Here is a 26,866-nt window from a genome sequence, read left to right on the forward strand (position 1 = left end):
CTCTTTCTCTGTGTGTGTGTCTGTCATGAAGAAAGAAAGAAAGAAAGAGAGAGAGAGAGAGAGAAAGAAGAAAGAAAGAAAGAAAGAAAGAAAGAAAGAAAGAAAGAAAGAAAGAAAGAAAGAAAGAACGAACAATTCCTCGAACAGGACAAAGTTCAAACTATCAAATGTATCCAACATCAAAATTATTCTGAATTCAAGAAATTAGAAGGACGCCTGTGTGGCACAGTGGTTGAGCGTCTGCCTTCAGCTTGGGGCATGATCCCAGGGGTCCAGGATCGAGTCTGCATCGGGCTCCCCGTGAGGTGCCTGCTTCTCCCTCTGCCTATGTCTCTGCCTCTCACGAATAAATAAAATCTTAAAAAAAAAAAAAAAAAAAAAAAAAGAGAAATTAGAGGAAAACTTCCTCAACAAAATACAATCAAATGGAATGTTTTAATATCTGATATGCAAAAAAAATTCATACACTTCAACCAAATGGGATTTATTCCAAGGATGCAAGGCTGGTTCAATATTCAAAACTAGTCAATATAATACATTATATCAACAGGCTATAGAAATCAGATGATCACATCAATTGATGGAGGCAAAGTATTTGACAACATCTAACACTCATTCATAATAACAAAAATCTCAGCAAATTAAGAATAGATGGAAATTTTCTAAACTTGATAAGAAAACTTCGGATAAAAATACTTCAACTAACATCATATCTACCTAATGAAAACCTGAACATTTTCCTCCTAATATGAGGGATCAGTCAAGGGCATTCTTTCTTATTACTCCTATTCAACATCATGTTGGAAGGCCCACTAGTGCAGTAAGAAAAGAAAGTAACATAATACAGATAGGAAGGAAAAAGAAGTAAGACTCTTATGCAGCTGACATATCTTTGCAGAAAAGCCTGAGGATTCTACCCAAAGAAATGGCTACAAATAATGTGAGTTCAGTATGGTTGCAGGATGCCAAAATATCACTCCAAAAAACAATTATCTTTCTGTGTACTACTAAAGACCATATGGAAAAATAAGTGTAAAAATCAACACCATCACTCAAAACAAAAACAAAAAAACCAAAAAACCCTAGATAGAACTCTTAACAAAAATGTACAGGCTCTGTATGCTAAAAATTATAAAACAGTAGTGAAATATCAAGAATTACTTAAATAACTGAAGTGTATATCATTTTTCAGTGTTCATGATGCTGCTTTTCAACAAATAGATCTACAGATTTCAACCAATTCCTATAAAAATGCAAGATTTTTTGCATCCTACGATTTATAAGAGAAGTCAAAGGAACTACAGAAAACTAAATCAATTTAAATAAGAATAAACAGAGAGGAATCACTTTACCCAATTTTGAGATTTACCATATAGCTACAGAAATTAAATAAATTGGATCAAAAACAATTCTGGAAAAGTCTGTTTCATGTTTAAAACCATATAAAGAACAGTTTGTTTTCTGAATATGTAAGCTTTAAAGTCTTAACTAATGCAATAAAATGTGCTGTTTTTATATGTATACTTATCATTTTAATACCTGTCTGCAATTGTCTAACTCTTCTGACACTGGACAGCAATGAATGTATATACATGACACATACAGGGTGGTCAAGGCTCACTGCCTCTGAAACATCCCCTGACCCCAAGTAAACTAAAGAATCCATGACAAAGTGCTATAAGCTTGACAGAGAAGTCTCAAAAGTTTTTCATTTCATTTGCTGTTCTATATCTCCACCTTCTTTTAACAAAAATTCCTGAGATATTACTGCAGTGTAAACTAAGGAGAAACATGTAGCTGAAGGTTTTACTCCGTGCACAATAAACGCTGCTCTCTCCCTCACAAATGAATTCTCAGATGTACAGTAAGGCTCTGGGCTGGGTCAACCTCTAAAATGCATCTCTACAGGACTACTGATGGTCTGGGATGGAAGATCTTCTCAAAGTGAAGATACTTGGGAGGTTTCTCTTTGGTATGTCCGATCAGATGCTGTAGTTGATGTTTTCTCTGGCAAAAGGTTCTCCTCAGTGGTTACATTCAAGAAGTCCTTCCCCAAAAGCAGTTCTCGTAGGGTGACTGAGGATTGCCCACTGGTGAAGGCTCTTTCCACTTCCGTTGCACTGACAGGCTTTCTCCCAGTATGAATCCTCTGATGCTGAGTGAGAGAGGAGCTGCGACTAAAGGCTTTTCCACACTCACTGCACTTATAGGGCTTCTCCCCAGTGTGGATAATAGCATGTCGAATGAGGTTTGTGCTCCAGCAGAAGGATTTCCCACATTCCATGCACTCGTAGGGCTTCTCTCCACTGTGAATCCGCTGGTGCCTTGTGAGCCCTGAGCGGCGGTTGAAGGCCTTTCCACACTCTGAGCACTCAAAGGGCTTCTCCCCAGTGTGGATGCTAAAGTGTCGAATGAGGTCTTTTCTAGTGCTAAAGGCTTTCCCACACTCTTTGCACTCAAAGGGTTTTTCTCCAGTGTGGGCCCTTTTATGCAGGATGAAAGTAGAGCAGTGGGTGAAGGCCCTTCCACATTCAGTGCACACAAAAGGCTTCTCCCCAGTGTGAATTCTCTGATGCCTCTTGAGGTAGGACCTGTGGTTGAAGGCTTTCCCACACTCTAGGCACTCAAAGGGCTTCTCCCCAGTGTGGATGACATAGTGGTGAATGAGGGCTGCACTCTCACAGAAGGCTTTCCCACACTCACTGCATTCATAGGGCTTCTCTCCGGTGTGAGTCTGCTGGTGCCACACAAGGTATGACTTATGTTTGAAGACCTTGCCACACTCAAAGCATTCATAGGGATTCTCGGCACTGTGGATGATGTGATGTCGAAGGAATCCTGGCCTATGTCGAAAGACTTGCCCACATTCTTTGCACACAAAGGATTTCTCTCCACTGTGTCTCCTCTTATGCAAGACAAAATTGGAGCGGTGGGTGAAGGCCTTTCCACATTCATTACACTTATAAGGCTTCTCTCCACTGTGAATCCGCTGGTGTTGTGTAAGGTAGGACTTGCGGTTGAAGGCCTTCCCACACTCCATGCACTCGTAGGGCCTCTCCCCTGTGTGGATCATGTGGTGCTGGAGGAGGTGAGTGCTCTTAATAAATGTTTTCCCACACTCAGTGCATTCATAGGGCTTTACTCCAGAGTGAATCTTTTCATGTCCGGCAAGAAGGTGCTTCTTATTAAAAGTTTTCCCACATTCATTGCACTTAAACGTATTTTCCTCTTCCTGAATCATGGAATCTTTACCTGATCCACATGAGTCATGGTTATGGACAGTACATACACCATCAGCTATCCCTAAACCATCATGTTCAGGGCTTGTTTTCTCAGGGAGCTTCTCCCTCTGGGGTTCTAACCCTGGTCTCAAGTGTCCTTCCTGCATTTCTGATGGGCCACCCTGATCGTTGGTTTGGCTCAGCTGGAAGTTCCCTGGGTCTCCCTGTTTTAGTTCCTGGAATAAGGGCCCCTCAGGGGACTTATTCAGGGCTGGTTCACAAGTGGTAAGTTCTATGGTCTTGGGTTTTCCCTTGTCACCTGAAAGAAACCCAATACACAAAATGGCCTGTTAGTTATGACAACATAGAAAAAAAAAAACCCAAAATCAGCATTTCAGTGAGAAAAATATAGGTGAAAATAGTGCCTGTCTCTGTTATGTATTATTACCTCTGAATCTAAGGATTCCAATTTCTTTTTATGCCCTGAACCTTGGACTGCTGATACCATGAAAGGGAGACCCAGGAGAAGCTAGGTGATAGGACAAGGGGTCTGAAGTGGAGACACCACTACATTTCCACACTGGATGCAGCTGGAAAGACTAACAATAATGCTGTATGTTTTACTTCCTGTCGGCGAGGATACTGCTATAAGAACAGTAGGAAAGGGCCTAATGTAGCCCTGATAGAAGAGAGAAAGTAATCCAAGATTAATTCTCCCCTAAAAGAAGTTTGGTCTTTGTTCCAGCTCTAAGGAAGTAACTTCTATACCCTGCATACTTCCAGAGTGATAGATATATCATCTTTGTTATTTACGGTGGGCATGTAGGAATATATCTGATAATTCATGATAACACATAACTCATCATGGCTATACAGTTTATATTAAAGAAGATGATTCAGAGTAAGGTCTGGCCACATCAGAAAAACCAACTGTATAATTAGAAAGTTGGGGCTTTGAGCCACGAGATATCACCTGCACCTCTAGAAAGGAAAAAAAGGGTTAGAGACAGAGTCCCATTGGCAATGATTCAATCAGTCACGCTTATGCAATGAAAGCTCAGTAAGTCTGGATACTGAGGCTCTGGCCAATTTCGTGGGTTGGTAATATCCATGCACTTATTGTCACACATGGATGCCAGCCAGCAGGTAACAAGTCACCAAAGACATGGGAATCTTCTATTTGGAATACTTCTGGCCCCTCTTCTAAGTTGTACCTTTGTCTGTAACAAACATGATTGAGAGTATATACTTTAATAGACTTTAAGAAGTTTTTTGAGTTTTTCCACCTGAGAGTAGTTTTGGGAAATCTCTGAAATTTCAGTGGTTTTGGATGACCTGGGCAGACCTGACAGTCTTTGGAGTTCTGTGTTCTTAGCCTTGAGCTTGCCTGGCTAACTGTGCAGAAAGTTATCAAAGAGTTTTCCAATAGGAGGTGCCCATGATGTGACGACTTCCACTGGTATAAAAGGAACTGCTACAAAAGACAAAGTACAAAGGGCAGAGTAGCCTAAGGAGACAGAATGTACAAAGGGACTGACCACATGAAGAGGATACTAATAAGGATTCAGGAATGGGTAGGAGAGAAGGGAACAGAATTCCTAAGGTTCTGATGGGAGTGACAGTGAGACCTCCCAGGACAAGGCTCATAAGCAGGAGGTGAGCAGGACTGGACTAGACATAATGAGTCTGGTTTGCCTGAGGAGCACACTGATGAAAAAACTCACAAAATACACATGATCTAGACAAGAAAATGAGAATACTATACTTAAAGACATCAAAGAAGAACTCTATCAATGAAGAATTTAATGTGGCAGATAGGGGAGTTGGAGAAAAGTGAGCTGAAAAGTATAAACTTCTAGTTACACTCCAGTACTAGGAATGTAATATAAAACACAAGAAACACAAGCTAACATTGCTGTTATGATGTGCAAGAGAGTGAAGAGAGTAAATCATTACAGTTCTCACAAGACCAATTTTTTCCTTTTTAATTTTAGACCTACATAAGCACCTGTTTTTACAACTGAAAGAAATTAGATTTTCACTTTTATGAAAAACGACAAAAAACAAAAATAATGCTCAGCATTATTATTATTATTTGTTTTGCAGCAAGTTGTTAGAGGCAGCATGCACCAGGGGCAGCTCTTTCACCAAAACTACACTCAACAGCAAGCCACCACAGACTTGAACTGTGTGAGCATCTGAACTTTCATTTCAATTTATTTTGTGAATATGTTAGCAAGATGGTGAAAGGTATCAGAAAACTCTAAGAAAAATTATTTAGAGTCCACGAATGGTCAGAACATTTTCCATATAAATTAATGGTAATTTCTCCTAACATTAATGCGATTTCCGCTAATGAGAAGTTTAACAGGAATGCTCTACTTTCTCATAGGGGGAAACCTGCATGTATGTCAATCATTACTCAACAAAACAAAAGTTTAAAAATTATTAGCATAAAATAAACACCAGTATCTTTTTGTTTGTTTTTAAATATTCATTCATTCATTCATTCATTCATTCATTTATGAATGAGAGAAACAGGAAGAGACACAGGCAGAGGGAGAAGCAGGCTCCATGTAGGAGGCTGATGCAGGCTTTGATCCTGGGACTCTAGGATTGTGCCCTGGGCCAAAGCAGGAGCTAAACCTCTGAGCCACCCAGGAATCCCCTCAAGAGTATCTTTTTGATGTTGGGGATAAAGCAAGATTTTTATACAAGACAAAATCATTATTTATATAAGAAATGGCATAAATTACACTGAAATAAGACCTCTATTCAATAAAACGTACTTTAAAGGAGTGAAAAAACAATATTGAAAAGTAGAAAATTATATCTGCAGCACCTATTAACTGATGAGGTAAGTATAAGGAAGATACAAAAAAAATCCCTACAATCAAGAGCATGCGGGTTGAGTGGAGAAAGGATGAAGTTACATTACACAAGAAATAAGAGTATAGGGATCCCTGGGTGGCGCAGCGGTTTAGTGCCTGCCTTTGGCTCAGGGCGCGATCCTGGAGACCCGGGATCGAATCCCACATCGGGCTCCCGGTGCATGGAACCTACTTCTCCTTCTGCCTATGTCTCTGCCTCTCTCTCTCTCTCTCTCTGTGACTATCATAAATAAATAAAAATTAAAAAAAAAAAAAAAAAAAAGAAGAGTATAAATGAAGAAAACATTTTCCTGAAAAGGTGTGCTCTAGACTCTGGTTAAGGGACTGGCCAGGGCCAGGAGCAAGACCCCTCCCGCTAGATGGAAGGGGAAGCTGCAGACACGAGAGCCCGAATGAGGGTGGTGGGGTGGAGGATCAAGCAATAGAGGTGGCGGACTGTGCTTTCAACATAAAGACCTGCTGACACCTTAGGGGTCATATACTGAGACATCCACGACTGGGTCAGCATCTGGGACAAAGTCTGAGCACCTGGGCTAGCTCATGCAGGACACGGAGCTGACTAGAGGCACCAAGCAGATGCAGAGACAGGTTATGAGACTAGCAGCATCTCCCAGAGAGAAGATGGGAGCGTGGGTCGAGTATGGGGATGGCTCTGATGGAGGTAGTGCAACTGATGCATTCAGGAGATGTACAGGATGTGAAACGGACAGGATCTGGGGAATGGCTGGATGAGGGACTGAGGGAGGTGGAGGTGTAAGGAATTCTCTGAGGCTGTATCCAGCCTCTAACCTGCTTGAGTGGCAGGACCATTCACTGAAACTTGGAAGGTGGAAGGAACAACCAACATTATGGTCCCTTACTGGGCACGCTGACTCTGGGTTAAAGGGCTCCATGGCTTCCAAACCACCAAAGAGGCCAGAACAGGAAGCTTCCCCAGGGGACCAGGGCTGGTGGTCTCCTCCCAGTCTCCAGCCTGCAGGGTCTCCCATCTGCCCACATCTTGGCTCCTACCTGGATAGGTGCTTTGACACAGGTCCTTCTTCACCATCCATAGCTCCTGCCCGTGCTTCAGCTGGTAGAGCAGCTCAGGTCTAGGAACAGGACACCCTGTTCACAGACAAAGAAAGACGACACTAGGATTTTTGTGAAAAAGAAATAAAACCTCTCAATCTAGTCTGGGATTTCAGAATGTGGATATGACCCGGGAATGAAGCTACCCCCATCCACACAAACAAAATACTAACCTATCACCTGGAAACAGACACAAAGTCCAGTGTTGGGATTCAAAGACTTTAGACAGTAGTGCTGGCTGTGTAGACAGCACCTATTCCCTCTGACTGCCAGCACACAGAATCCCAGGGAATATGACCCCCTCCCCTCCCAGAAAATATTTTCTAATTAACCCAGGTAAGTGAGTCTCAAACCATGTGTGCGTCAACATCTCCTGCGATGTCGGGTTCATGTCCAACTGAAAGGAAATTTCTGGTGAGGCCTGGATATCGGTAGATTTTAAAACCTCCCCAGATGATTCTGGCGTTAAAGGAAGGCTGACAAACCAGTCTCTACCAACCTGCAAGTGGCATAACTCAATCACCAACAGTTAGAGGTGTGCAACTTTAGAAAGCTTTATTCCAGGATGGCTGAGTAAGGGGATCTGCTGCTCCTGTAGTCTGTCAGCATCCCAGGACTTTTGTGAGGGAACCTGCCTATAAGATCTAGAACACAGAGAGGAAGTAAAGAAACCCACAGCTGGGTTATCACCCACCATTGTGAGATAATAAATTTCCTTCAGGATGAAGACTGAGCTGCTCTGTCACATGTAGCCAAACACAGATGCAGGGGAAGACGACACAGCACTCTGTAAGGAGTCAAGGGTAGAGGCACCAGGACCCACAGAAGGCTGCTCTGGAAGATCCTGAACCACAGCCCAAGATTATCAGTTGTCACTGAGCAAATCTCGCTCACATCTGCTACCCACTCAGGACAGGGTCTGGTGATAAGGCAGTGGAAAGGGAGTAAGCTCTCCCTTCAGCCATCAGGAGTCATGCTCCCTGTGATATAAGGAACCTACTGCCAACAGAGTATGGGGCACCCACCTCAGACACCATGGCACAACAGGCTTAAATTGCTTCGAGGACAAATCTCCCATTCGTCACTTACCTAACTGTTGTAGTCTGACTCTCAATCCAGCAAGGAATAAAAGACCCCATTCGTGGAGACCCGGGGTTCAATATAAAATGGAGGGAAAAACGTTATGGAATATTTTGTTCCTGCTCCCTCTTAAGATACCTCAGGATGTTTCCAGGCTTTACAACCCCTGGCCAATGAGTTTGGGGACTCCTGACTGCTGCTGCCCACTGGCATGTCACGCGTCTCCTCCTTAAAACCAAACTGACACAATCAGGATACTGATGCCACCACCACCGCTGCCCTAGAGGTAAGCTCCAGCCCCTGGGACTGCCAGAAGCTTATCAGGTAAATATCCAAAGAAAAGAAAAATGACCAGAGACAAGAGAGGTGACAAAAACAATTATGCTGTAGACCAGGGCCCATCTCAGGGAGGCTGCTGCCCAGAGGCCCCAGGACCTCCCCCACTCCTCTCACCAGCAGGAGACAAAGTCAGTATGGGGCTTCAGGAAGCTAAAGCCCCAAGAGAAAAAGGAGGGGGGTCTACTTTAGAACTTATGTACCAAAGAAATACCGGGTCTAGAAAATATAATACTCATTCTAAACTATTTAATGACTTAAAAATAGTAATAAAAACAAACTCCTAGAAAGAGAGGAAAAAATAAAAGAGAACTAAGTAAGACATAGAACTAAAACACTGTCTATAAAAACATGAGAGACTCCTAACTCTGGGAAACGAACAAGGGGTAGTGGAAGGGGACATGGGTGGGGGGGATGGGGTGACTGGGTGATGGGCACTGAGGGGGGCACTTGACGGGATGAGCACTGAGTGCTATACTGTATGTTGGCAAATCTAACTCCAATAAAAAAATATACAAAAAATAAATAAAATAAAACACTGTCTATAATTTGACCCAATGGGAAATGCAAAATTTATATATTAAAAACATATATGATAAATTACATATAATAACTATGTACAGCATAACAAAACTTATATTCCAAAAAAAATTGTATCACCAAAACAAAACACGGCACTGACAGACTTTTCTGACTCCACAATACAGGTTCTGAATTAACTTCAGAATTTGCTAAATTGTACCAACTGACAAAACTTCATAAATTTAATCAAAACTGGGGCTCAAATCATAGTTATACCTGGAGATTCCGCTAAATTTAAATATTGCTCTGCCCAAACTGAAAAAGTAGCTAAATACAGGGGAAAAATAGGTATGTCTCACTCTAACTATAGACTCACCTATACTTCCACTACTCAGAGTACCACTGTCCTAAAATACCCCACTTTGGGCAAGGATGCTCTGACACAATTAAGTAAATTTTTGGTGCTTAATTGGACTCGGTGCAATGGGACCCACAAAAAGCAGTTAAGATAGTGAAAGGCCCAATGGAAGCTGGAAAAGAGACTCCAGAGAGTAACACTTCACATAAAAGCTAATCAAAAAAGGAATGACTGCCACACTACTTCTCCGTTTGACAGCCTAGTTGTGTCTGTTATTAACCCCGGGGCCAATAAAAGCACTTCACAGTGGGTTCCAACAATCTTAACAGGGTGGCCCATCCAGGAGGGCTCCTGCTGCACTGAGTGTGCCTGCCCCTAGGTGTCATTACTATGTGCTCACACATGGAGAAAGGGCCTGTAGGGAGGTAATTCACGTTAAATGAGGTCACGGGGATGTGGCCCCAATCTGGTAGGACTGGTGACCTTAAAAGCCAGAGGAAAGGCCATGTGAGGACACAGCACAAAGGTGGCAGCCAGGAAGAGATCATCATCTGTCTGCCAGCACCTTGGGTCTGAGACTTCCAGTCTCCAGAATGACGTGAAAATAAAGCTGTTGTTTAAGCAGCCAGAGCTGGTTCACACAATCCACACACCCAACACCCCATATGAATAAATCAATAACATTATCCAATCAACAACCCGGTGATTGTTCTGGGCTTACAGATCTGGCTGACCCTGTTCTGTTCAGCACCTGTTTGGACAACTTCTCAGCCAGCCAGCCTCTACCCCGAAGGTGAACACTTCTTCCCCAGGCTGCCCTGTGAGCGTGGCTCCACAGCTCTGCCGCTGCACATGATCTCTGCAGACAAGATCTTCACTGCACCTACCTTCCTCCAGTAGCACAGCTATGACGGCACATCGATGACAACCGTGTCCGAGGAAATTCATTCCACACATTCATTACGGACACACAAATCCAACATCTCTAATACTAATATTAGAGATAGTTTAGTTTCAGCTAATACTACACTTAGTATTATTTGGGGGCTCGTTTATAAAGTTTATCTCACTGGTACTGTTAGTTACAAATCAGTCCACCTTAAATGGGGTTCTTGCCAACAAAGACTAAGGTCTACTCAAAATATTGTTTTTTTTGTTTTTTTTTTTAATTTTTTTAATTTTTATTTATTTATGATAGTCACACAGAGAGAGAGAGAGAGAGAGAGAGAGAGAGAGGCAGAGACAGGCAGAGAGAGAAGCAGGCTCCATGCACCGGGAGCCCGACGTGGGATTCGATCCCGAGTCTCCAGGATCGCGCCCTGGGCCAAAGGCAGGCGCCAAACCGCTGCGCCACCCAGGGATCCCTACTCAAAATATTGTTAACAGCACGAGCTCAGCACAGCTACTGAGGACTCTGTAAGACAGAACGGAACCCAATCTGGGCCCTCTGGCAGAACTCCACTTGTAGGAGGTGGCAGCTTCTCCCATCCTCTGTCCCTTGCCAGATGCTTTGGTGTTGGAGAGGGCCAGCCCTCCTACAGGCCCTTTGGCTACCTGGAAAGCCCTTTGAGTTTAACAGAGAGAACAGTTATAGGAGTTCATGAACCAGAAGAAGGATGCCACTATCCATCACACATGATAGAGACCAATGGAATGCTGCTGCTTTCTATCTCTTAGCCAGAATGTTCTAAATAAAAAATGGATCTAAGAAACATTACTGGGCCAAACTTCGGGGGGGCGGGGTATCTTAGCACTGATGAACAAATGGTCCCATCTCCAAATTCATTATAAACTGTTGAGCCACTGCCTAAAAATGGTCTCCTTTGGGGTAAAGAACTCTTAAGACTCTCTTGTCTCACAGACACCCCAAACAAAAATCAAAACCACACATCTCTACACATAAAAGGGCCACAATACAAGGCACTTGTATTCCTTACTCCCTTCAGAGTTGCAGACAATACTGTAAGACACACACATTTCACTTCTCGAATTATGCAAGGCTAGGCTCTGGGAAGAGATATTCCACAGAACTTTCATGCCCCAAACATGCCTCCAAAACCTGGTTTAAGTAAAAGACATAAAGGTTGCTTCAAATAACTCCTTTCCAAATCCCAATATGACAAACCCCTAAATGGGTCTCTCTCTTGCCTTAATAAGAAGCCTCTTGGCCAACTCACACCTCACATTAACACACTGTTTCAACCAAACATGGCAAAAGCTGAGGACCCCATCAACTTGCAATGGATACCATGGTCACACAACCAGACAACATGGTCCCACACTGGCAACTCATGGTGAAGACAACTCCACCCCCTCTGGCTAAAACTTGCAACCCCAGCAGATGTCCATGGACGGCCTCTCCTAAGACGAAATTGGACACAAGACCTTTTTGCTTTCTTGCATTAGGAATTCTATTTTGTTCCTGAGGTGACTTTTAAAAAACTCCTGAGGAGGAGGGGCCAGGGAAAGCAATCATGTGATTAGAACGCTAGAAAATCTGTTCTATCTCTTAACCTCTGTGGAGGCAAGAAGGGCTGGAGAAGGAGTTCAATCATCAATGGCCAATGAGTTCATCAGTCAGGCCCATGTAAGGAGCTTTAACAAGAAGCCCCAAGTAAAGTGCTTCAGTGGGTTGCCAGATTGGTTAACGCATCAAGATGGCAGAAGAGTGACAAGCCAAGAGGCCATGGAAACTCAGTGTGCTGTTCTACATACCTTGTCCTTTGCATCTCTTGCATTTAGCCGTTTCTGAATTTAATCCTTTAAATAAACAGGGAATATGCTTTTTTTTTTTTTAAAGATTTTACTTATTTATTCATGAGAGGCACACAGAGAGAGAGAGAGAGAGGCAGAGACACAGGCAGAGGGAGAAGCAGACTCCCTGCAGGGAGCCCGATGCGGAACTCGATCCCCAGACCGAGGATCATGTCCTGAGCTGAAGGCAGATGCTCAACCGCTGAGCCACTCAGGCGTCCCATTAACAGGTAATACTGAAGTGCTTTCTTAAGTTTTGTGAGCCACCCTAGCAAATTATCAACCCTGAGGAAGGGGTCATATCTCTGATTTACAGCCAGTTGATCAGGACAGGTGACAACCTGGCATCTGAAGTGGATTGTGCGGGGGTGTCTGTGGGGGTGCTGTCCTAGGAGACTGAGCCCCCAACCTGTGGGATCTGTGCTAACTCCAGGTAGTTATGTCACAACTCATGGTGTGGAAAACAAGATTTTGATATCAAGAACTGTTGCCGAGTAGAGGAAAAATATTTTTTTCTTATACATACAACTACCACACATACACAGGCATGTATGTACAGGTGTGCTCAAGCGTGTGCGTGTGTGTACACACACAAAATATGTACGTACGCTAAAGACATACATACAAATATGTAAAACGTACACTAGCATTAATCTCCCTGTATTGCCTGTCCCTAAGTCATCTCTACAAATTAAAATCTTAGAAGTGCAAACTCATACATGTGGGATACTGTGGGAATTTAAATGAGTAGAGCACCAATAAGCCCAAACAGTCCTGCTTAGTCAGTGCTCAGGGTATCTCAGCTGTGCTGATGATTATGAACTGCTTTCTAACATGACCCATATTTAATTTTTCTTATTTTCTTCAAAGAAGAAATCTTGCATCAGTCCAGTGAATGGGAAACGTTGAGTCACTTCCTTTGGTAGCAGGTCACCACGAAAACTCGGCAATGGAATACAAATGTTAAGCCCCAGTGAGCGCATACTGCCCATTCAGGGCTGCAAACTCAAGGCTACTCTGTTTTAAAGGGAAAAGGACCAACCATTGGAGGGAAGGAGGAGTGAAGAAGGTTCAGCACTAAAACCAGACTTGTCATCAAAAACAATCAGAAGGCAGGAAACGATTATGTCAGGGTGTCCCTCAATGCCAGTTGATGAAGTGTTCCTACCTCTCTGAAACAAGTTTCTCAACCTGGCGTAACTATTCGGGTTACATGGGCATGATTACTTCGGTCAAGATAATGCTTTGCTAGGAAAGCAGGGAGGAAACTGTCCTGAGCATTTTAAGGATGTCTGGCAGCATTCCAGGTCTCCTCCCACTAGGTGCCTGGCACACCTCTGTCCCACCTGTGACAACACTGCCCCAGTGTCCCTGGGGGATGACATCATCCCTGGATGACAACCAGGGGCACAGAGAGTTATAATCGGGATGATGAGAGAAAGTGAGAGGGATCGGGGAGGGGCCTCTACGAGATCTGGTGGTCAGGACACAGCTGGCGAGGTGTTCATTTTACACAGAAGGGGCAACCTTGTGAGTGGCTGAAATGCCCAAGAACACCAACCAGGCAGACACAACAGCAAGCAGAGGCCAGAGGCTGGTCCGTGTGTGGGGAAATCACTAGACACCCAGCATGGCCAGGGCAGAGTGAGCCCAGGGAAAACACTGAAGGTGAGTGATGAGGTCAGCAGAAGACAGAGGGGCCTCTTTATTCTTAAACATTTTGTTACGAAATACTAACCTATCCAACTTTCCTAATCTTGCTCTTTCTCTTCTCACTGACAGACGTAATTCTATTTCTCCCAAAATAGGCAGGTCTCATCCTAAGCTCTGGAATTACAGCCCTCCTTTCCCTCCAACTGAAGGGCCTTGTGGTGATTATCTTCAAGCAGAGAAGCATCTAAGCTGGTGTTTCTCAACTATGGCACTCTGGATTCTGCAGCGGGGACAATTCTTCAGTGAGGGGGCTGTCTTGTCCATCCAAGGATATGTGTGGCACCTTTGGACTCTAACCACTAGATGCCAATACCACCTACACTCCAGGCAGGACACAATACCACCTACACTCCAGGCAGGACAACCCATTGCCAAATGTGTCCTGGGGGCAAAACTGCCAAGTGCTGGGAAGCAGTACTCTACCTTCTCTCTTGCAGTGGCAGAGGACCTTGGCCCTGGAAACAAGTGACAATGACGAAGGCACATGAACACAAAGAAGCACCATAACCGAGATCATGTTGTTTAGAATAATACCTGTTGGCACTGAAGGCAAAGGCCTTCTGGAGGCCTGCCTGACTCACTCTCTTCTAGGAGAATATCCCATCACTCACAGCCCTGCTAAGGACACTTGAGCCAATCAGGCTCACACAGTCAGCTCCCTCTCTGGAATGTGAAATAAGAACCTCAGACGGAGGCCAGTGTGTACCAAGCACTGGGGTGGGAGGTCCTGACAAGTACCGGCTCGGGCGGCCATCCCTGTCTCAAGGACACCCCACACAGCCCAGCAGCAGACAGAGAAAGAGAACATAAGCATGCAAAGATGCAGAAACGAGGAATCTGGGGGCCAGTCCTGGCACAACCTGATGAGGCAGAAAAAACCTTTCTGTGTACAGTACTGTGAGCAGAGAGAGCCAGAGAGAGAAGCCAGGACAAGAGACCAGAAGCCAGGACCTAATCATGGTGGTTCCTAGTTCCTCTATCAGCCCCTCAGAGGGCCCAGCTGGAATCCTGGCTTTGGCTTCTGCCAACAGCCCCCTTTCCTCCCATTACTTTCTAGGAGCCAAAGAAGAACCATTTCTTGCCCAAAGAGACACAGGAGAGCAGGCACAAAGAGATAAGTCTAGAAAATGACTGAAGCTGCAGGCAGGAGGCAGGGGAAGGCTCCAGAGGCCTTCTTGACCAGCCAGGCCTGGAGCCACAGGGTGCTCTGACAAGGAGGTGGCAGGACCCCCATGGAGGAGTCGGGAGGACTTACCCAGAGACACCAGGAGTCCACAGTTTTCCAGCATCACCTCCTGGTACAGGGTCCTCTGGGCCGGGTCCAGCTGCCCCCACTCCTCCTGGGTAAATATCACGGCCACATCATCAAAGGTCACAGATACCTGGAAAGTCAAACAGAGGTAGCAGCGTTGGCCTGGGGGCTGTTGGCTGGGATCACAGCTCCTCTCTACATCCCTGGTAAAGATGCAGAGTGATCAAGGCTCGAATCACCGAGTACCTCCTGAGGGCCAAACTCTGTGCAGGGCTCAAGGGGGAGGTGGGCAATGCTCTGGATGTAATATAGGAACGTATGGGAGGAGCCTCCTCCCTGGGAGCCACTGGAAGGCCACACAACACAATGGAAATGACGCGAGGACTGGGAGATGCAGACAGCAAGGGCTCTAGGACATCAGAGGAGTGAGTGAATAATGATAGTAACGGTATCAGTAACAACAGCAGTACCTGAGCCTCAGTGGTCCTGCTAGCTGCCTGCCCCATGCTGAGGGTTTCACATCCTGGTTACAGGGACTACAAGTTCTCAGTTCTTAAGTCAGTCTCCTGTGGCTTGCATCCAAACTCTTGAAACCCGACTCTGCCAGGTGTGTTACCTTGAAGACATCACTTCATTTCTCTGAGCCTCAGTTTCTGGATCAATACAATAATAGTTCCCACTTCACCAATAACAGTTGTGAGATTTAGACAAAAAATACCAGTGGTCTGCGTGTTCTGGGATTTTCATTGTTTCTTCCACAGCCTGTGAGGTAAACATTTCATCACCTCCATACTAGTCAATGATAGGCTAAGGGTGCTCCACCAATTCACCCAAAGTCTTGCATCTTACAAACCAGAGGTGAGATTTAGATTAGCACAAATTAGCACAGACTTAGAGTAATCGAGGTACTCCTCCAAAATCAGAGTGATTAAAGTAAGGAGTTTATAAAGTTTCTACCCTAGTTTCTGTTGTTAAAAACATTTCCATCTACCCCCAAGATATTTGTGAACATGGACAGAGGAGCATCGGCCTCATCACTCTCCTCACAGGTAAGGCATCTGAGGGGGTGGCAGCTCCTTGGGTAAATGGCGGCAGTGATGCCCTCTGGGTCTCCCAAGCTAAGGGGAGGTGCCACAATGAACCACTGGCATCTTTTTCCTTCCTGAGCTCTGACACCACTTCCCCTTGAAGCCAGGATACCTCAGGGAGGGGGAGCACAAAAGGCTACATATAACACGGGAGTTGACCACAAAGTTTGTTGGCTAAGGGTGAGTGGAGCCTCCTGCAAACTACCCGCAGGATCTCGCCCTTCCAACGGGGCTCCGCGGCTGAGAGGACCCAGAGCAACCTCTCAGCCCTCCCAGACCTCTAAACAACCACCGAAGTCTGCCTCTGTCCATGCACTTCTCTGTGTCTGCAAAGCTGTCCCCCCTGACGCCCAAGGTCGCCCGCTGGAGGTCAGGTGGAACAGCGTCGCGGTGAATTCACTGTAAGAACGACAGAAGAATCATTCATTCCCACAACTTACTGAGCAATCAGAGACCAACCCCCTCACAGACGTGGAGGTCGGTCAGGTGGCACGCCAGCCCCGCACGCCACAACACACGACTGCGGAGACGCGTCGCGGGAGGTCTGGACGCCAGGCCCCTGCAGGCCGGCCTCCGCCCTCGCAGAGCAGCAGCAACCCTGAAACCGACGTCCACTTACCTGGGCCTGGCCGGTCGGCGGCGCCGCCATCGCGGGCCCTGGGGTCAAGCGCCGGGGTCGCTGCTAGCCCCACCTCTGCTCCGCGTGCCCCGGAGACTTGGCGACTGGTGGCAGTCCAGCGGCAGCGCCCCCGAGGTAACAGGCACCGCGACTCGGGGCGCCGCCCGTGGCAACCGCGGGGATGAGGGCGCTGCAGAGGCCGTGGCCTGGCGAGCGGCCGGGGAGAGGCACCCCCGCTACACAGGGTCACGAAGCCTACAGAACGCGAAGGCGAGTCCTAGCCTTCTTGCCGGCTCGCTACCCACGAAAGGCCGAAGAAGCGGTACCTGCCCAGTCCTCAGCAAGTCAAGGCCGTCCCAGTACTATCGGCTGAGGGAAATGGCCGCGGCAGGGAAACACTCGGAAGTCCCGCCCACGTGCGCGGAAGGAAACACTCCTGCCCGGGGCTGTCTTGGCCTGCGCCGCCTCAGGTGCCTTCTGGGTAATGTGGTTTCCCTCCTCTGTAACTCACAGCGCAAGGCGGGTCTTCAGGGGGAGTCTTCCTCTCAGGGGAAGGAGCACAAGCAACTGAGAAACCCTAGCTGATTCATTAGCACCAGTGGGGAGGAGCGAGAGCCTCCATTCTGTGCCTGGGGAAATTCAGGCTCGGGAGGCAGGAATGTTTATCAGGATGGAGATCAATACAAAGAACAGAACTCGCCCTCCACTCGAGGCTGGCCTGGTGACTTCCCCTTTGTGGTGCCACCTTCCCGGATCCTCTTCTTAGGGAGCAGACAAAATAGTAGTTTAAAAATCCTCCCAAAGGAAAAAAAAATCCTCCCAAGGAGGTCCCTTTCACAAATGGCACACTCTCCCGGGCCTTTTTTTTTTTTGGCTCAGGACCTTTTTCATATAATGAATGAACTTCTTTCTCTTGTAATGGGCCCAGATTACTAAAAAATATATTTGCCATTCTGTGAGTTAGGGAGGAGCAGGTAGAGGAAGCTTGGAGGGAAACTCAAAGACTCAGGTTACCAGCAGTGTCAATTTGAAATGTTTTTTTTTTTTTTTAATTTTTTTATTTATTTATGATAGTCACAGAGAGAGAGAGAGAGAGGCAGAGACACAGGCAGAGGGAGAAGCAGGCTCCATGCACCGGGAGCCCGACGTGGGATTCGATCCTGGGTATCCCGGATGGCGCCCTGGGCCAAAGGCAGGCGCCAAACCGCTGCGCCACCCAGGGATCCCTCAATTTGAAATGTTGATGAGGGGCGCTTGGGTGGCTCATTTAAGCGTCTGCCTTTGGCACAGGTCATGATCTGGGGGTCCTGGGATCAAGTGCTGCATTGGGCTCCCCACAGGGAGCCTGCTTCTTCTTCTGCCTATGTTTCTGCCTCTCTTTCTGTCTCATGAATAAAGAAATAAAATCTTTAAAAAAAAATGGCAATGAGACCACAAGGCATGTGTTACATAGGCATTTCAACCAATGACTGAACTTTGGAAGAGAGTTCAGCCTTGATAAAATAAAGGAAATTTTCAACTTTTCATGTTTGTGGGCCCTGCTCTTGGGCTCCCAGGGAAGCTATACTTTAACATTTACCAAGGTCAAAATGACTTGGCAAAACCTCAAAGCATGGGCTCTATTTCTACCCCAAGCATACATTGCACATCTGCTTCGTTGAAAAAAATAACTAAAAAGGAGCATTCCAAATATAAAGGTAAGAAAAGGGGGAAAAAATCCCTCTCTGGTTCCCATAAGATTACAGTTATACAGTTTAGCACATACTAAAAACATAAGACAAAGTCTATAACTTTCTGGAATGTCCTTGGTCATGATAATTTGAAACTTCTTTTAAAGATTTTTATTTGAGGGGATCCCTGGGTGGCTCAGCGGTTTGGCGCCTGCCTTTCGCCCAGGGCGCGATCCTCGAGTCCCGCATCTGACTCCCGGCATGGAGCCTGCTTCTCCCTCCTCCTGTGTTTCTGCCTCTCTCTCTCTATGTCTATCATAAATAAATAAATCTTTAAAAAGATTTTTATTTGAGAAAGAGAGAGAGCACAAGCAGGGGGAGAGGGAGAGGGAGAAGCAGACTCCCCATGTAGCAGGGAGCCCCAAGTGGGACTCCATCCCAGGACCCTAGGATCATGACATGAGCCAAAGGCAGACACTTAACCAACTGAGCCATCCACGTGTCCTGATTTGTAACTTTTCATGTTAAAAAAAAACAAAAAACAAAAAACAAAACACACAAAAAGCCATATATAACCCTGCACTGAATGTTTTTTTATGCAGAGCATTTTTTTCGTTGTTAAGATTGTATATATTGCACAGCTCTCCTAATTTGAGCTTAAATAAAACTCTCTTCCTTTCTTTTTAAAATTTAAAAAAGGTTTGTTTATTTTGTATAGACACTCCCATATATTTGGGAATTGTTGGCATATACTGCTATTTCAAATCATGATACAAGGTAAGACCTTAAGAGGAATGAATGTACATTGAAGAGAATGGACAGAGCATGAACTCTGGACCAGCCTGAATTTGTTAATTGGTTTATGTCAAGAAACCAACAAATTCACATTAGGGGTTCTAATGTCCACCCAGAGGTACATTTTAGAAGTTACCATTGGTGATTTTTTTTTCATAACTGTGAAGCTAAAAGAATCAAATACATCTTTGATGATTTCAGGATGCATACAGACTGAGCACTGGAATTGGGGAGTATAGAAATGCCCTTGGGGCACATGGGTGGCTCAGTGGTTGAGCATCTGCCTTTGGCTCAGGTTGTGATCCCAGGGTCTAGGATCTAGTCCCACATCAGGCTCCCTGTGGGGAGCCTACTTCTCCCTCTGCCTATGTCTCTGCCTCTCTCTCTGTGTCTCTCAAGAATAAATAAAATCTTAAGAGAAAAAAGCCTTTGAGATTTAATATTTCTAAGATGAGAGAGATTCATAGTGATAAGTTATTAATTACATCAAGGAATGAAGAATGTATTAAGAGTTCTGCAGAGAACTAGTAATATGTAAGTTTTATAAATACATGTACATATCTTTTATAACTATATGTATGATATATATATGTGTGTGTGTGTACTGCATATACATATGTAGGTGTAATATGTATCTGAGATTTGTTTCAAGAAATTCACTTATGTGATTGTGAGGCATGGCAAATTTTACCATATCCATAAGGTAGAGGGTAGGCTAATGGGCTGGAAAGTCTCCTGACAAAGCTAATGCTGTAGTCTTGACACTGAATTTCTTTCTCAGGGAACTCTTATTTAAACCCTTAAAGCCCTTTCACTGATTGGATAGGGCCCACCCATGTTAAAAAAAATAAAATCCTTGGTTTAAAGCCAATCAATTGTAGGTGTTAAGCATATTGATAAAATATCTTCACAGCAACCCTAAATTAGTGTTTGATCCAATAATGTTAAATTCTATGACATTAGAAATTGTCCTCTGGTTGTGTAAGATAATATCTTTGCTCTCAGAAAATACAAAAAATATGAAACATGAAGTATGAAGCTCTTAAATGGTTCAGGAAAATATAAATTGATGAATAATAGGAAGGAAAAAGTGATAGAAAAAATGTGACAAAAATGGGAATTGGTAAATTTGTGTGAAGGATATACAGTTTCTTGGTGCTAGTCTAGAAACTTTTCTGTAATTTTGAAATTATTTACAAATAAGTATATGTTTGTGTATGTATCACTGATTAACTTCTGATACTTTACTTATTATAACTATTGTTTATTTTCTGTTTTCCTTTCCAGGTATTGCTCCATGAGGGCAAAGGTCTTTTTTTGTTCACTGTTCACTGCTGTATCCCCCCAAATTTTAAAAATATCTCACACAAAGCAGACACACTATAGATATTTCAGTAAGATAGAATGGAACACTGGTTCACAATATTGAAAAGTTATGTCTTTTTAAGCAATGTAGTTGATCTTGCAAACTTTTTTTTTTTTTTTTTTTTTTTTTTTTTTTTTTTTTTTTTTTTTAGAGACAGCAAGTGAGTGGAGGGACAGAATCTTAAGCAGGCTCCATGCCCAGTGTAGACCCCAAGAGGGGCTCAATCCCATGACCTTGAGATCATGATCTGTGCCAAAATCAAAAGTTGGAGGCTCAACCAACTAAGCAACCCAGGCACTCCAAAACTAAAAATTTTTTTGAATAGGAAATGAATGCATATGGTACAAAACCAAAATGATATAAGAATAGCAATGGGAAGCTTCTTTCCTACCTATTCTTTTACTCACAAGTAAGCAATTGAGTGGCTTTTCTTTTTATATATATATATTTTTATTTACTTATTCATGAGAGACACACAGAGAGAGAGAGGGAGAGGCAGAGACACAGGCAGAGGGAGAAGCAGGATCCATGCAGGGAGCCTGATGCGGGACTTGATCCTGGGACTCCAGGATCACATCACACCCTGGGCTGAAGGCGGCATTAAACTGCTGAGCCACCGGGCTGCCAGAGTGGCTTTTCTTTAAGGAAAGATAAATAAATACATTAGAATTTTCCTCCTTCAGGACACCTGGGTGGTTCAAGTTGGTTCAACTATTGATTTTGGCTCAGGTTATGATCTCAGGGTCCTTGGATTGATTCTCATGTCTTGCTCCTCCTTCAGCAGGGAGTCTGCTTGAGGATTTCTCTCCCTCTCCCTCTGCCCTCACTCCACTTGTTCTCTCTAAATAAATAAAGCTTTTAAAAAAGATTTTCCCTCTGTATTAACCAAAGGGTAGCATGACATACTCAGAGCCTTGGACTTTATATATTTTTTACTTAACACTATATCCTAGAGATATTTCCATACCAGCACATGAAGGGTGTCCACATTGTTTTTAAAAGCTATAGGCCCTTTAAACTTCTGCAAATGGAGTCTGCAAGGTAAGAAGACAATATTCCCTGGTTCCCCGTACCTGCAAGGGAAGCCGATATAGTCATCTAACTTTACAGAAGCAAATGCTTAGAAAAGAGTTACATATGAATTTACAATTCATATATATGTATTGGAAAAGTAACCCCTGACTTCTGAAAGGTCTGTTGTACTGGTTGATTTCCCTACTTAATAATCCTGGATATGGTAATAGAATTTATTTTTCTTTTCTTAAAGATATAAATCCCTAATCAATTTGTTAGCTAGAAGTGCAGTCATGGCATTTCACTTGTACATAGCCAATACAAAAAAATGAATCTGCAGATTGCTCAGATAAATGAAGACCATGACCATTCCTGTTCATTTAAGTGAAGAGCAAACATCTTTTGGGTTCTACAATTTGCCGTGCTCTTTCTTTTCTCTAGACCTTCAATTCCTTTTTTTTTTTTTAAATATTTTATTTATTTATTTATTTGAGAGAGAGCAAGAGCAAGAAAGAGAAAGAGTGCACAAGCCTTGGGGGAGAAGAAGAAGCAGACTCCTCACTAAGCCAAGAGCCTAACAGAGGGCTTAATCCCAGGGATCATGACCTGAGCTGAAGGCAGACACTTAAATGACTGAGCCACCCAGGTGCCCCCAATTCCCTTTTTTTGAAAAAATTAACCAACTTGTGTTTTTAGAGGAATTTTAGGTTCATACCATAAATGGAAAGTACAGTGTTCCCATGTGCACTATCCCCACACATGCAAAACCCCTCCTACAAACACACCCACACCACAGTGGTACATGTTATAAATGATCAATGTACAACTTATCATCACCCAACATCCATAGCTTACAATAGGGTTTACTCTTGGTGTATATTTCATGGGTTTAATAAATGTTTAAACACATGTATCCACCATTATAATATCATACAGAATAGTTTTGCTGCCCTAACTAAACCTTCCATGCTCTACCTATTATTCATCCCTCATTCCCCCTAATGCTTGGCTTGCCTTACTGCTGCCATAGCCAAGCCCACTTTAGCTTGGAAAGGTTAACTCTGGATAATGAGTACAAAATGATGACAGGAATGGATTATAACACACTAGATAAAATAAGAATGGTAATATGCCATATAAAACAAGAATCCTGAAGGATTCTTGAGTCCATGTGTCTTCTAAGAGAATTAACTAATTTAAAAAGGGCAGGATGAGAAAATTTCTTTACAAAGAGTACCAACTTATTGGGGTGCCTAGGTGGCTCAGTCAGTTAAGCATCCGACTCTTGATTTAGGGTCAGGTCATGATCTCAGGGTCATGAAGTCAAGCCTTGAGTCAGGCTCTGTGCTCAGAGAAGAGTCTGCTTAAAATTCTCTCTTCCTCTGCCCCTGCTCCCTGCTCTCTCTCTAAAATAAATCTTAAAAAAAAAGAAATTTTGGAATATGTATAAATTTTTCAAAAATTTAAAACATGGTTCCCAAAACTCCAAATTTATTGACTGCTTGACCTTGGGCAGATTATCTCTCCTCCTGGGTCTGTTTCCTCACACATTAAAAATATGGGAATAATATTAGTACCTGCCCCACTCAATTGTAATGAATATAAAATGAAAATATGCAGTTAATAACTTAGTTCAGTTCCCGAGGTACAATCAGGGCACAATAAGTGTTAGCTATTCCAAACCCACAACCACTTGCCTGTAATTCCAAAATAAAAGTGGTATGAGAGCTGAAAGTTTCCTCATAAATTTGGAATAAACGCTTTTGGTAGAATAAACTAACCAGAGGCTATGTATTATCTCTCTTCACCTTGCTTAGCATGAAAATACGAAAGATTTATGGAAACACTAACATGTTTGATCATAGGGTATTTTGCATGCGAAGGTTTTTGATGGTTTGGGATGTGTATTTCATTATTATCCTTGCCACATCTATGCTCTATGGACTTAGTTCACCATGAGGCAAGATTCACAGAAGGTGGGAGACAAGGAAGAATTAGACATGGGGGGAGGGGCAGGGGTGAGTGTGTAAAGGGAAGGTTGGCCCAATGATAGAGGGATTCAGATAATTTCGTTAGCTGTGGCTGTTGCCAGTGACCCTCTTCTCATGTCTTTATTTCTTCTTTTTCCTGGGGATACCAATGCCCACTATGAGGTGTGGGTCAAACCTTCCACCCTCATGCAGTCTCTCATGCTCTCAGGAGACAGAGACATCATTGAAGTCTTCCTTTGCTTGGGCACCAGGGTCAGGGGCAGATTCTGGCCCAGAGAGTTACCTGCGATCCTTCCTGGAGCGCCAGGCTCCACCCAGACGTTCCACTAAGGGGCTAAAAATTGGAACTCTATGATTCACTGGAAAGAAAACCATAGCAAGGATCAAGGCTTGAAAATGGCACAGAACCAGATGTAGGGTGAGAGTGCCCTCCTCCGCATCCCCTTCGGGAGATCATCAGCAGATGGCCAGGTTGCCCTGGGACCCGGCTATTCCCGCGCTGCCTCCAGTCTCCGGCCATGCAGTGCAGACGTGTCGTAGCTATAGGAAGAGGTCCTCGAAGTCTGTGGCCCCCAACCCTGAGCACCCACCGTGCCCTACCTCCCACCCTCCGCACACACCAAGAGGAACACTGCCATCCATTTGTGCGCGCTCAGCCCATATGCACACCTCATACCCCCTATTACGCCCGCAATGCCACACCTGCTCCATGGCTGTATCTGCCCCGGCTTGCTTTGAAGCTTGCAAAATGGTGGCCATAGCATTGCAGAACGCATGCGTAGAGCCGGCTAGAGTGACTTTCCTCAGGAGAGCAGTTTTTGTCTCCCTGTGTCTGCAGAAGAGGTGAGAAAGAGAGCAAAGGTCACAGGAAACTGTATTGAAAAGTTGAGAGAAAACAGAATCCCGCTATTCATTAAAATAGAAACAAAAAAATAAATAAATACATGTTAAAAAAAAAACCTGTCAGGGTTTGTTTTTATACTTGTGTATTCATGAACTGTACAAATGTCAAAAAAATGCATAACAGGAATTTAAAAATGGATTACTTCTGATTGCTGCCTCCAGAGATGACCACCTTTTCATTTGCTGTACACCTTTCCTCATGATTTAATCTTCATTTTTATGCATAAATATTAAGGATTTTCCATATAGTAGAAAATGGGATCACATTGCATTGCTTGAAAAACATTTTTATTTTTATTTATTTATTTTTAAAGATTTTATTTATTTATTCATGGTGACACAGAGAGACAGGCAGAGACACAGGTAGAGGGAGAAGCAGGCTTTCCATGGGAACCTGATTCAGGACTCTATCTCAGGACCCCAGGATCATGACCTGAGCCAAAGGCAGATGCTCAACCACTGAGTCACCCAGGTGGCCCTGATAAACATTTTTAAAAACTTATTGTCTCTCAAAAACAAACAATTGGGTAATTAAATTAAATAAAACTCATTGCATCTTGTTCTGCGTTTTCAAAAATTAGGCTTATCATTAACCAGCTTCAATACCGTAACCATATCCAGTACTTTAACCAGTTAGGAAATTAAATTAGAAATAGAACCAATTTAGAACATTATATAGATATAAAATATATAGAAACAAAATGATTAGTTCAAAATAATGAATTTGGAAAGCACACTTGCAGGACATAGAACAAATATAACATAATTTACAAGTCATAAAATATTGTAACTGAGAAGTAAGGGAGGTCAGAACAAGCCACCCCAAAATATGCCGTTTTGGCACAGGGATTATTTTGAGCTAAAGGGGCAAGAAGGGCCCACTGACCTCCCGTTTTACTCCCTGAAAGTAGAAGATAAAACTCCCATGTGAAGTATGCCCTTTCTACACTAGGAGGAAAGGAACATTCTTATCACTAGAGATGAGGAGTCAAAATCAAAAAAAATTCCAGGGGCACCTGGGTGGCTCAGGGGTTGAGCATCTGCCTTTGATTCAGGTCATGATCCTGGGATCCTGCCTGCTTTTCCCTCTACCTATGTCTCTGCCTCTCTGTGTGTGTCTCACATGAATAAATAAATAAATAAAATTTTTAAGAAAAGATTCTTTAAAAAATATTTTTTTAAAGATTTTATTTATTTATTCATGAGAGACAGAGAGAGAGAGAGAGAGAGAGAGAGAGAGGCACAGATACAGGCAGAGGGAGAAGTAGGCTCCATGCAGGGAGTCTGACGTGGGACTTGATCCCGGGTCTCCAGGATCACACCCTGGGCTGGAGGCAGCGCTAAACTGCTGAGCCACTGGGGCTGCCCAATAAAATCTTTTAAATCAAAAAAATTCCATACAAATAGACCTGTTAAATAACTTTTATCTTCCTTTAGTATCCCTATATATTTTAGCTACTTGTGTACAATTACCTCTCTTTGCTCAACCTAATACATAAGCACTCAGGTTTTGCTACTTCTTTAGATCTTCATTTCCTTATGAAGCCTTGTGTAGCAGGTAAAACATACATTAAATAAATGTATAAACTTCTGTCTTATCTGTCTATAAACTTTTGTGTTAATCTGTCTTATGTCAATTTAAATCTCAGGCCCATCCAGTGATCCTAAGAGGGTAGAGGTAAAATTTTGCCTCTTTTACATAAGCCAAGAATCTGAAAAGATAATCAAGGAAACAAAAAAGTAAAATATGACCAATATATTTAGTTAAAAGTGTTCAAACACATTAATACTCAAATAAAAAAATAGAGCAATGAGATATCATTGTTTCCAGGATTAGATTTACAGTGATTAAAAGATTGATTATAGGGACGCCTGGGTGGTTCAGTGGTTTAGTGCCTGCCTTCAGCCCAGGGCATGATCCTGGAATCCTGGGATCGAGTCCCACATCAGGTTCCTGCATGGAGCTTGCTTCTCCCTCTGCCTGTGTCTCTGCCTCTCTCTCTCTGGGTGTCTCATGAATAAATAAATAAAATCTTTAAAAAAGAATAAAAGATTGATTATGTAGTGTGTGAATAGGTTTGAGAGAAAAATATGAATAAAATGGAAGTTTCATATTACATTTTTCCTGAAATTATATGTGAAAAATTTAAATTAAAAGCCAAAAACAGGGGATCCCTGGGTAGCTCAGTGGTTTAGCACCTGCCTTTGGCCCAGGGCATGAT

At 43.6% G+C, this 26,866-nt stretch overlaps 2 protein-coding genes across 4 annotated transcripts in view; one reads left to right on the top strand and one right to left on the bottom strand.

The window, feature by feature from the left end:
* Window positions 1–468: 468 nt before the first annotated feature.
* LOC144322647 (uncharacterized) lies at window positions 469–17,308 on the bottom strand. 3 transcript variants are annotated; one of them, XM_077912881.1, is made up of 5 exons: window positions 16,906–17,308; window positions 15,669–15,851; window positions 15,202–15,328; window positions 7,124–7,219; window positions 469–3,540 (listed from the first exon to the last, which is right to left on the bottom strand). In XM_077912881.1, the coding sequence occupies exons 2-5, from the start codon at window positions 15,702–15,704 to the stop codon at window positions 1,940–1,942; spliced, it is 1,860 nt and encodes a 619-aa protein (XP_077769007.1). In that variant the 5' UTR covers window positions 15,705–15,851; window positions 16,906–17,308; the 3' UTR covers window positions 469–1,939. The 3 variants fall into 3 exon arrangements, with proteins under 3 accessions (XP_077769007.1, XP_077769015.1, XP_077769024.1); XM_077912889.1 differs by lacking the exon at window positions 15,669–15,851; XM_077912898.1 differs by lacking the exons at window positions 15,669–15,851; window positions 16,906–17,308 and adding an exon at window positions 7,683–7,827 and having other exon boundaries at window positions 15,202–15,323.
* DUXA (double homeobox A) overlaps window positions 17,087–26,866 on the top strand; it is a 30,616-nt gene continuing 20,836 nt past the window's right edge. Inside the window, exon 1 of the mRNA XM_077867852.1 lies at window positions 17,087–17,264. Within this exon, the coding sequence (XP_077723978.1) occupies window positions 17,087–17,264 (178 nt within the window). The remainder of the gene's footprint in view (window positions 17,265–26,866) is intronic.

The sequence above is a fragment of the Canis aureus genome, chromosome 1 (genome assembly GCF_053574225.1).
Source record: "Canis aureus isolate CA01 chromosome 1, VMU_Caureus_v.1.0, whole genome shotgun sequence".
NCBI lineage: Eukaryota > Metazoa > Chordata > Mammalia > Carnivora > Canidae > Canis > Canis aureus.

Coding starts and splice junctions, on each gene's coding strand:
- LOC144322647 (XM_077912881.1), bottom strand. CDS start 15,704: ATGGGGCAGGCAGCTAGCAGGACCACTGAGGCTCAG. Junction 7,220..15,201: donor TGGACTCCTGGTGTCTCTGG/GTAAGTCCTCCC, acceptor GTCTGTGAACAG/GGTGTCCTGTTCCTAGACCT. Junction 3,541..7,123: donor GTGTCAAAGCACCTATCCAG/GTAGGAGCCAAG, acceptor GGTTTCTTTCAG/GTGACAAGGGAAAACCCAAG.